Below are 12,041 nucleotides of genomic sequence, written 5' to 3' on the forward strand. Positions count from 1 at the left end.
AAAAAAAAAAAAAAATCTAAATCTTGGGCCTGAAACTACTACTAAGTGCTCATTTAAATCAATCTCACTTAATCCTGTATTGTAGACCTGCCCTAAGTCGACCTAAGTTACGCAACTCCAGCTATGTGAATAATATAGCTGGAGTTGATGTAGCTTAGGTCGACTTACTGTGGTGCGTACACTGCGCTGGGTCGACAGGAGAAGCTTTCCCATCAACTTACCTTATGCGTCTCGTTCTGGAGGAGTACTGGAATTGACGGGAGAGCGATCTGTAGTCGATTTAGTGGGTCTTCACTAGACCTGCTAAATCAATCCCCAGTAGATCGATCACTGTATCAATCCACGGTAAGTGTAGACATACCCTTGACTTCACGGTAATGCTTCTGCAGTGCAAGAGCAATGTAGCACATTGGTAAGTGTTTGGAATTTACTGCAGAGATCAGAACTAAGCTTTTTTTCTGTTCACATTAAAATAGTTAATATACACCCCCATAGTAGCTAGCTCAGACCTGCAAATTTCTTGGCTTGATGAATTATAGACATTGCAGCAGTTTGTAGAAACATGCCATATTGAGTTGTGAACAGCAAGCCAAATGGACAACTCAAACATCTAAGGAAATAGCACTTTAAAATGGTATCTGACGTGAGCTACGCAATAAAGTCTTAAAAGTGTAGATCACTCCCATATTAAGTCTTTATGTTAGTTTAATATAAGAATCAAGTAACTAGCTGGTGCACTCAACAGTCTGCAGAATTATAGCATGTGGACTTCAGGAATGTATATGAGCTTCTTCTGCAGGGGTTGAGAACCTGCTACAGCTCAGTTCCAGTTATAGATATGTCTGCTAATACAGGGCCTGATCCACCACATCGAAGCCTATCGGAGTCTTGCCACCCACTTCAATGGGTTTTGGATCATGCCCACAGACTGAAATTGTGGTCCCCTTGAAGTCAGTAACAAAACTTCCATTGACTTCAGGGAAGTCAGGATTTCACTCAAATAGTCTATAGGTCTCTAGTATAAATAAAATTGGCTAGCAGCTTGCTCTACTGGAACCAGGAGACAGCTTTTAAGTGATGCTCAGCATCCATACAACTTAGAAGTATGGAAGTACAGCATGGCCAGAGTGTCTTTTCAGAGCAACAAATTATTTTAAAGGGGCAGCAGATAAATACTAAGCACTGAGTTTGTGTATCAAAAGAGGCAGTCACATGATAGGACAGAGTATGCTTCAGAGAATAATTAAATGGGGATTCAACCTTAGTTTAGTTCCTGAAATACACTATTATGAATTAGTGCGGCACTGTAGCAAGTGTGTTTCACCAAGAAAAAAGTAAGGCCTAAAAGGCTGAGCTGTAAAGATTCTAAGATGTACTTTCTAAACAGTTTCCTCATTGGTAGGTAAGTGCTTATGTTATCACTTGCAGGAGTTTTCAGATACCATTTTAACAAAGTTCTGAAGGGAAGAGAAGGAAAGGAAAGTAGATATCAACATTTTCCTGAAAGAAACATTTACCTAAAAAGACAAGTCAAAAAGGCAAGATGAGATCACTATTAACTTGAGTCCAAATAGGGTAACTGCAGTTGCACAGCACTTTAAAAAGCTATATGAACATGACATTTTTTTTTTTAAACAATAAGATTTCATCATGGGTTTGAGGCAGGAGGTTTGAAGAAACCAATCTTACGGAAATATCGGACAAGGAATGGCACAGAAACTAAGGTAATGCTGATTCGGACTGGAGCAAACACCTTGTGAATAGCGTAGGCCAACACAAATGTGCTTGTACCAGCAGCCACTTTGGATTGCACCAATGCTTCATTGAATCCAAGTTTTAGGAGAACTGCGGTCATGTCCACACCACTGGGGAGGGAAAAAAGGAAAAAAGAATTTATTGTAATTTATTTTTTAAATCAAAAAGTTGTACCAGTTCCCTTATGTTAGTAAAGAGATCTTTTGTTTACTTAAATTCAATTAATGGAGATATCCCATCTCCCAGAACTGGAAGAGACCCTGAAAGGTCATTGAGTCCAGCCCCCTGCCTTCACTAGCAGGACCAAGTACTGATTTTGCCCCAGATCCCTAAGTGGCCCCCTCAAGGATTGAACTCACAACCCTGGATTTAGCAGGCCAATGCTCAAACCACTGAGCTATCCCTCCCCCCCTTACTTAGGATAATCTGGGTATTCATGATCCTGTTCCTTAACTGAACACCTACCTTTGTTCTGCTATAACTATGTTAACTTTTATGTCGTTACTTAAAAAGCAGTTAAGTGTGCCAGATTCTGATTTAACACAATGGATGAGTTTCTAAAATGGAGCCACTCTAGCTTTATACTGCTCTCACTGAGATTAGTCTGCAATCTTTCTGACAATTCAGGAAGCCCATGCTGTTTGACATTTCCCTTTTTCTATGTAAATCAAAAACCTAAAGCACAGATGCATTAAGAAATTAAAATTCCAACAAATAAAATAAACTGTGATTGACTTAAAGAGGCACCATCAACTAGAAAGCTAATAAATTATAAATTGTAACTTGAGGTATTACATTTGTCTCTGAGCCCTCCCATACCTCCAAGCCAATTTTTGTGGTTTTACGAGTTTTTAATTTTTTTATATATATTTTTCTCCTCCCCATTGCTCTGTGAAAGGCCCACACAACATGCAGAAACTGAAAAAGCACAAAGTGCTGTCAAATGCACAGTGTGATATTTTTGACAATTTCAAATGATGCCTGTTACAAGAATAGGAAACAACTTTTCAGCCTGAAATGTGATATTTTTCCCCTCCCAGGTTGGTGTCCCTATAAAACCAAATACCTTCTCATTCATCCCTCTTTTCTCTGCTTTCACAATTGTATATCTGCAGCATCAGCCCAATACGCAGATATGTCCCTTACAGTTAAAAAATAATAAAAATGTAGGGCTGGAAGGGATCTCAAGAGGTCACCTAGACCATCCCCGACAGGTGTTTGTCTAATCTGTTCTTAAAAACTTCCAATGACAAGGATTCCACAACCTCCCTAGGTAACATCCCTGTTCTACTATTCTACCTTCTGAATTAAAAAAAATAAATTGGAAGTTTGTAAATAATCTTTAAATCTTTCAAAGTTTAACCAACGTGCAAAATGAAAGACCATCAGTAAATCTGATGTAAGACAGAGTAAGACAACAATACACCCATACGTAATGCTGAAAGTTCGCTAATGGAGGAGTAAAAAGGCTGTTTGAATGCTGAATAACTTATGTAAAAAACAGAGCAAAGGAAAGAAAGAGGGACTTGTCAACTCCTGCCATCGATCAGTCACGTATACATTGCAAACAAAGAAGCCACAACTATTTTCAGTTGTCTAGAATAGGCTCTAAATTCTGGAGTATTTCCCACATGACCTTGCAATGGTCCACTTTTTCCCCACTGCACTTCTCACACTTGGCCATACAATTAGGCTTAGCAGGATTTGATTTATGTCCTTAGTCATTGGTAAGTGTCAATTTCACCTGACACAAAACAAAAAACAACAAAAAATCCATCAACAGTTGGAAAATGCACCTAGCACCTGCAGGAATCTGGTGTCACTGGCCTCACAGCGCTGCAGGGAGCCCTCTGCAGTCCTGGTGACTCACTCCCTGGCCAGGAATGCAGAGGTCATCTGTGGGTAGGAGTTGTTCAGCAGCTGGGTGGCATCCCCCCCAGCTGGTGGCTTCTCCTCACGACTCTGGCCAAAGGTCTCTGTTCTGCCAAGCCACGACCACAGCCGCTCCTGCACCTTGTGCCCTCCTGTCTCAGGCCTCTCAGCCACACAGCGAGCCCCCTGCAGCCTTGCTGTCAGAGCTACCCTAACCCCCCCCCCTTTTATTCCCTACAAATGTGAAAATTAAAATAGTTAAAAATAAAAAAACGCTTAAAAATAAAAATCAATATTAATTGTCAAACTTACAAAAAAAAAATCGAATTCTGCTGTGCCTACATGTAATGGTACATTAATTGTTTTGTAACGGGAGAGTTATGTTTGTGCAGTGCATGAGGGATCTTTGCTGCCATCATGTGCTCTGTTCCTGTAAATAATTATGTACATTTCTAAAAATAGGACATGATCCCACCAAAAGCCATGTACAAACTCCTCTCTCTCTCCTCCCTAGTTGTCACCCTTCTATTTTTTTTTTTTAAATCCAGTCCTATATTTGTTTTAATCTTTCTGTTTCTTCTGCAGTTATAGGCAAAATTCTAACTGGTATCTTTCAAGGAACCTACCAGCCTACATTATTCTTTTGCTCTCCTTTCTTGCATACAAGTGCCCGAGTAGATCTCCAGGGTAATCAGGGCCGGATTTACATCTTATGTGTCCTTAGGCACAGCATCTTCAGCACGCCCCCTGCCTACAGGTGACCTTTGTGTTTTCCGTAAAAAAAATATATATATATATGAAACTTTTAACCCTCTTTTAATTTTTAGGTGCCCCTAGGCATATGCCTACTGTGCCTAACTGGAAATCTGGCCCTGAGGGTAATCACCTTGTTTTGGATACAGTTCTGTTTTTATTTGATTTATACTGAATTAAAACAATCTTCAGCTCCAGCACACAGTGGTGGCTCTCAGATCTACACTGCTCAAGCCAGTGTTTCATTAAAACAGCATGTCCCCAAAATAACAAACATAAACTCCCTTCCGGATGGCTGCATTGGCACACTCCCCATCCTGCATGCCCCCAGGTGTAGAGCAAGGTACATTTTAAATGCAAACCCTCATCTTTACTCTTGCTTGTCTCAACTCAGACTGGTCCCAAATCTGCAACTGCTTCATACATGAATCTCCAGTTGGATGCCACGAGACTTCTGCACATAGAGCAGACACAACATTGGGCCCTGACTAGTCTCAGAAGTTAAGTACTACCTCAAAAATCCATGCCTGCTTGATATTTCTTATTTTATACACAAGATTACCCAAGGCCAGAGAGTCTGCAAGAGAATCCACACCTTGAAACAGCCAGGTAGAATATTCCCAAAGACATTAACGAAATTCCAATATGGAATGAAACTCCTACAGCTCCGTATTCTTTAAAAACTTTTCTCAGCTGCTGGGATTTGTTGGGTTTCTTCTCATCTTCATCACTGGGATCCGTGACTTCCTTTTCAGGGGATCTACTTGTGTCCTATCCAAAAAGAAAACGATGATTTAGAACGAACACTCACATGACACACAATGTCCAGGTTCCAGTTAATTGTTTCAAGCTACTTGCTGAGAAGCAAAATAAAAGCACAGAACTCTATGCCGTGCTGTTCTTGGGTGCTTTGGATAGGGGGGCAAAACAAAGATGCATAGTATTAGGTGCAATTTACCCCATAGAAGAGAGTACACAAGGTCCACATGAGCCATTAACCCAGGCTTAAGGGTTGCATTGAGCTCTGTGTGGACCCCAGTACTAGGGCAAGTTTTCCTATTACAGAATAATAAATATAGACAATATAATCCCGACCCTGAAACTGACTCAGTTCAGGCAGAGTTCCACCCACACAGTCACTTGTAGGAGAGGATCCTTAGTTTGCATGCCAGAGTGATTTTGCTTTGTACCTCAATGCTCAGCCTCACAGTGCAGATTAAAGAGCACTGTCTCGCCAAAGGCCAAGTGATTGGTGACACAGAAAGCACATCTGACACAACATATCGAGAGAGGTCAGCTTAAAATAATTTACCCCTGAATAAGGCCCAACATTTTAAGCTCTTGTAAATCACATTTTGTACATCAGCAACATAGAGAAAGAACCTGGGAATTATTGCTGTAGCTCGGTAGCAACAAGCAGCGGTGCAACTACGCTAGCAGTGGTTTGGCAGCCACTGACAGACTTCTGCTATAGCCATTGGGGAACCCATTTCATTTCTTCCTCTGGCATTTCTATAACAGAATAAGGTATAAAACAGAATTTTTATATTAAAAATAGGTTTCAAAGCAACCTGATCCTAACTGGGCAGGTAGAGCCTCAGGTACTAGATCTGACACACAGTCTTGGACATTATCTTGTCTTAACCCCAGAGGAAATGTTGGCCAAGACAAGAGGGAAAACCTTGGGATATCTCGTTTATTACTGGACAATAGGATGGACAGAAGGGTTCCCTCTTCTTCAATTTACTTAATAGTAGTGGTACCATTCTGACAGCCACCGAGACTGAAGCCCCCTGTTTATTTATGGCAGAGGCAGTGCCACTAGATGCTTCCCACCAGTCAATATGCCTCAAACCTTGACAGAAGAGAGAATATTTCATTTTCCTTTGCCCATTCAGTCTTTTGACTCTTTCAGTCTGCCAATAAGTAGGCCCAGTTAAGCTCCATATTATATATGCTTTCAATTTACAGTGCTAAAGGGCATCTCAGGCAGTTATACAACCAGGAGAGGATTCTCAGGAACTCCAGGCTCATTATATCAAAGCCAACAATGCAAAATGAAATCACAGGATCTGAGCTATGTAGCCTGTTCTTGTCACCCAAGTGGCTTCCATTTCTTTCAATTTCGCTCTCCCTAATCTAGGGCACTAGACTAAAATACACTGAGGCAGCTTCTGAATCTGTATTAGCAATGAGGCAAGAGATTAAGCCAGTACCATGTTAGCAGCTGTTTATTATGACTACCCGGTGTGGTCATGCCCTGTATATCTACTTGCTTAGTAAAGACAGCTGAGAGAACAGAATTATTTTCTATAACATCTCTGTAGAAAGTCTATTTTTCTTGGACCCAGGGAGTCCTGTAATGCCAGAAATCAACCCACTAGAAGATTAAGGTGCTCAACATGTTTAAGAATTCAACAGTGACTGAAAGCAACCAAAAGCACAGAGTTGGCCACAATCCTGGAGCTAAATCTCCTTGCCCACATGCATCTGGTTGATTAATTGGGGCCTCAGTGAGGGCAGATCCATATTAATGAAATTTTATTTTTAGATTATTGTTTTGAGACAAAGGAAATTCAGTGTTTATTTGTAGAACCAGTCCTGCAGAAATGCAAAGAAAGAAAATATATTTTAAAAGGCTTAGTTTAATATATATATTTTTTAAAAGAGAGACTACTTTGAATTGTGAGCATCTGTAGTTATATGATGTTCTTTGGCAATACCAACGGGACTATTTCCCCCTAAACAAAACAAACAAACAAAATCTAACTGTATTAAGAATTAAAAAATTAGTATAGGTCACAGAAGGGTCTCAAACAAGAGTGTTTTATCTAATAAAAGAAAAATACATGTGGATAATAGTGTGCAGACAGTGGGTGGTCTGACACAGAAGAGAAAGAAGCTCATGTCAAGAGCTCTTAAGTGATGGGCACTGGCTCTCATTCTTTTCTCCTCAAGGCATTGTTCTCTTCAGCATTTCTAGTGAAAACAGCATCATTACTTCCATCATAATTTGCTATTTTTCAGAGGTACTGTACTCTGGAACTCTCATTGATTTTAATGGGTACTAGCTGATGCAAAGCACCTCTGAAAAACCAAAGAGATGCGTTTTTTATGGCTTACTACTTGGCCATAATAATTAACCTGGAGCTAAACCTTCACGTTTAGAAATTCTGGCACAAACAAGTTTAAAAACAACCTCCCCCCACAAAGAGAAAGAAAAAAAATTCAAACACCCACATACAGTTCAGCCAAGTTATGAATGTTAAAACATTACACATTTTGTTCTAAGGGACTCGTGTTGCATTTCTAACCAAGACCACTCCTATTTTTTTTAAAGTTACATGTATTGAACAGTGAAAATACATGTGCAGATAACTAAGGACATTTCCACACTCTGTCTTTGAGCTGAAATAGGGAAGAGGATAAAAGAGATAAGAAAGACCATTAGTCCCCTGCCCCAGTACATTGTCAAGTGTCCTGCCCAGTGTAGTTTTAAGTGTCCCAAGTGACTGGGCCTCTACCATATACCTTGGGAAACTATCCTGCAGGCTAATAGATATCGCTGCCTGGAACATTCAACCTAAACTTTCCAACTGAATTTCATCCCTTTTCTCTTGTTTCTTAACTGTCACTTCAGAAAAACTGGATACTTGAGATCTTCTATAAAATTCAAAATGTGCAGACCGCACAGGGGAGGAAGTGAGAATCTTTCTCCTGTATTTTATGAGAATATGATGCACACACACATTACAAGTACTAGAACCATTTCCTCTATTTTAACACTTTCTATTCTTAAAACCTATCCTACAGAAACTGCAGCAGCTTGAAAACAAGTAATGTTTTTGGCCAGTGTGTGGACAGGACATTATATTTTAAAAAAGAAGTTGTTTTACTGCCTGTTAAAACTACGTCCAGTCTGTGCAAATTGGCACTAGCTATAACACTATAACTAGAAAGATTTCAAACAACTTCCTATGGGATGGAATAAGAATATTTCCCTCCCTCTGTACCCTGCTGTGAGACCATCTCCCCAATGGCGACTCCTTGGCATCTTTATTCCCTCGATAAATCTTGATGGTGATGTAGAAAATTAACCCATTGTGACGTTGTGCAGTCTATATGGTTTTATAAAAATATAAGTGAATATAACGTAACTGGAATATGCTTCATGCAAAAGGTCTCTTGTAAGGTATCATTACAAAGCTTATAATCTACTGAGTGTGATCATCCCATTTGTATAAATGTACCACTCTTGTATCTAAAACTGGAAATATAAAATATAACTCTGAGGGCCTATTGTAATTATGTAAAGTGTGGGCCATTAATGATGGTTTGGAATCTTGATGACTCCCATTAACAAGGACCATTGTCTGCAGATGGCTATGTTTACCTGTTAGTCTTCCTGTATATGTGTGTGCTGATAAGTGGGCAATGAAGTCTTGCAGTGACATGTGATCATCTTTAAAGAATCCATCTTTAACCTGGTGCTTTTCCAGTGAGGGGGGGTGGAAACCCAGAGGGACAAAGGGTTCCCACCTTATGCAAAAGATATATAAAGGGGTGGAAGAGAACAAGGGGAGGAAGGAGTCATCATGAAGAATCCCCTAGCTATCACCTGTGCTGCAACAAGAGCTGTACCAGGGAAAAGAATTGTGCCCAGGCCTGGAAGGTGTCCAGTCTGAGAAAAAACTTACTGAAGCATCTCTGAGGGTGAGATTATCTGTATTCAGTTTGATTAGGCATAGATTTGCGCATTTTATTTTATTTTGCTTGGTGACTTACTTTGTTCTGTCTGTTACTACTTGGAACCACTTAAATCCTACTGTCTGTATTTAATAAAATCACTTTTTATTTAGTAATTTACTCAGGGTATGTATTAATACCTGGGGGAGCAAACAGCTGTGCATATCTCTCTATCAGTGTTATAGAGGGGGAACAATTTATGAGCATAAAGCTTATGCAGGGTAAAATGGATTTATTTGGGGTTAGACCCCATTGGGAGTTGGGCATCTAAGTGCTAAAGACAAGCACACTTCTGTGAGCTGTTTTCAGGTAAACTTGCAGCTTTGGGACAAGTGATTCAGTCCCTGGGTCTGTGTCTGGAGCCAGACGGGAGTGTCTGGCTCAGCAAGACAGGGTGCTGGAGTCCTGAGCTGGCAGGGAAAACAGAAGCAGGGGTAGTTTTTGCACATCGGGTGGCAGCTCCCAGGGGTGTTTCTGTGATCCAACCCGTCACACCCATTTTGGACGGAAACACGGTAGAACCTGAGAAATTAGGTTGCACAGATTAGAGCTAGCCCACGCACAGCCCCTTTTCCTCTCAATGGGACAGTGCTTCCCACTCCAGACCCCATGCATGATGCAGCTTCATAAGACACAAGTGGATTGTATGGAATGGGAAGAAGCCTAGGGCGGTATCGGTATGTGCCAATATCCACCGGGATACACGGACAATACAGAGCAGCAAAACTAAACCCACTTAGCAAGTTGCTGCTGGCTCAGCCTGAGTCACCCTCACCCACCTTCCCGGAGCTGCCGCTGCCGGGGAAGTTGCTGGCAGTTGCTTGCAGAGTTATCTCGGGCGGCAGATGGCTGAACTCCGCGTCCTCTTGCACCTGCTGTTGGTCGCCGAAGCCCTTGTGGGGGGGCAGATAACCCGCCTTAGCAGCTCTGCAGCCGGCCCGGCGGCTGGGATCAGCTGGGGCAAGCAGCGCAGGAGCGGGCAGGAGGCGGAGGGGGCTTTGCAGGCGCAGGTCCCCCAGGGCGAGCCAGCTGCACCCCAGTCGGAAGCTGGGTCGATGCTGCCTCTTGTGCGGAGCCTCTCTAGCTTCGCCTCCCCCGGGGACAGCCCGCAGGTGGCCGCCTAGGAACGGCGGGGCCCCAGCTGCTGCTCTCGGGCTGCTGCCGCCGCTGCCCACCTTGCCCCAGACGATGCGTGCGGTAGCTTGGAGCAGCGCCCCAGGGCCCAGCGAGCGGTGCGCCGCAGGAGAGCCCAGGTGCACCAGCCAGGGCATTGCTGGAACAGGGCCCCTTGGCCCGCGAGCCCGGCCAGGGAAGCAGCCCAGGCCCGAAGAGACTAACAGCCACCCCCGCCCGCCCAGGCACCCTCCTCCTTAAAGAGACAGCGCCCCTGCCTAGCAAGCGGGACGGCAGCCCGGTTTGGAGCAGTCCCTCGCAGCTACTGGCAGCCTCCTCCCCGGACCCTGGCGGGGAGGGAGAAGCTAGGTCCCCTCCCCTCCCCTGCAGATCGTCCTCAGTAGAGCCAGGCCTGACCGTCGCGTCTTTGCACCGCTTCAGCCCCCAGGGTCCGCGCTGCCGACGGGGGAGGGCTCAGCCCAGCTCAACCTAGACTGGGGCGGACGGGCCATTAGGCGTGGGGCCAGCGCAGCCCAGGCTGATGCCCGTGTAGGGGGGGGGGGGGGGGGTTGAGTCAGCAACTGGCTCTCCATATCCTGCTTTTCAGGGTAAAAGGCAGAGGGTGCCAATGAACTGAGTAGAGAGACAGCTAAAGGGCTAGTTGGGTGGAGAAGACTCCCCTGTCCCCCCAGCTGCTAGGACTATATAAGTAAAGGCTGGGGAGGAGAATAGAAAGTCTGAAGGAAAGCAGGACTAGCTGCTAGTAATCAAACTGTACCCTTCCCCAGAAGCAAGGGGGGGGAGCTAGTCAATATGGTGTGCAAATAACACTCCAGGCTTTCTGGCACAGTGGTGGGTGGCTAAGAACACCAGGAGTTGTGGTGACCAGGCTAGGAAAGACTCCCAGGGCCAGGGAGTCCGTGCCAGCACATCTCATGGCTGCAGGAGTGCAGCGGGGAAGCCCACAGGGTCTGGGGCCTGTTTATAGCCCTCCCTTAATTCCCAGCACAAAGCCCTGTTGTTTGGGATGGCATGTGTGTGTGACTCTCACCTTAAATGCAAACCTCTGAATTTAAGCATCACTGAGTTTGGCAAAGAACATGGGAATCGCCTTACTGGGTCAGACTAATGATTCATCGAGCCCAGTATCCTGTCCTCCAACAGTGGCCAATGCCAGATGCTTCAGAGGGAATGAACAGGGCATGGTTAAGGACTCATCATAAAAGGTGAGTTGCAAAGGGAAAAAAAACTGGCTTGTGTCCTTTTTTTGCTTCTTTGTGAGGTAGAAAGAAGTCCTGAAAAAATCTGCCTTACCAAAAAAAGGAGCAGAAGAGAAGGTTGTGGAGAAGGGTTGTTTTCACATTGGAAATGTAGGTGGACGAGTTAATGGCAGCTGGAAATCTAGCGAATTTATGACAGTGCCACAGACTGCCATATGAGTAGCTGACAGTGAAGAGGCTCATGCAGGAGTGCAAGAGACAGAAATTTCACAGCAGCTGGCCCTAGACTGTGGAACTCATTCCCACAGGAGACTAAGAATGACCTCACTTTCAGAACTAAGGTCTCTGAGAGTGGACCTTCCATTTTAGTTTTGTTTCAATACATATACATGGACCCACTCATTGATGCACACAAGGAAACATACATTAAAAAAAATCCTTTACAACCTTATCAAGCTATTTGTCTTACCACCAGACAGGAGGGAAGGAAGAAAGAAGGAAATATTGTTTTTATCATGTCTATATTTAAATACATGGGAGGTACAGATGGATATGTACCTGGGTGAACCGGTAGATAGAATG

At 43.5% G+C, this 12,041-nt stretch overlaps 1 protein-coding gene across 1 annotated transcript; it reads right to left on the bottom strand.

Annotated features, from left to right (window-relative positions):
- Positions 1 to 10,637, bottom strand: FAM210B (family with sequence similarity 210 member B). Its single transcript, XM_034787347.1, has 3 exons — positions 9,906 to 10,637; positions 4,976 to 5,151; positions 1 to 1,865 (listed from the first exon to the last, which is right to left on the bottom strand). Exons 1-3 carry the CDS (start codon positions 10,395 to 10,397, stop codon positions 1,649 to 1,651), a joined length of 885 nt encoding a protein of 294 aa, XP_034643238.1. The 5' UTR covers positions 10,398 to 10,637; the 3' UTR covers positions 1 to 1,648.
- Positions 10,638 to 12,041: the final 1,404 nt, after the last annotated feature.

Source organism: Trachemys scripta, chromosome 12 (genome assembly GCF_013100865.1).
Source record: "Trachemys scripta elegans isolate TJP31775 chromosome 12, CAS_Tse_1.0, whole genome shotgun sequence".
NCBI classification, from domain to species: Eukaryota; Metazoa; Chordata; order Testudines; family Emydidae; genus Trachemys; species Trachemys scripta.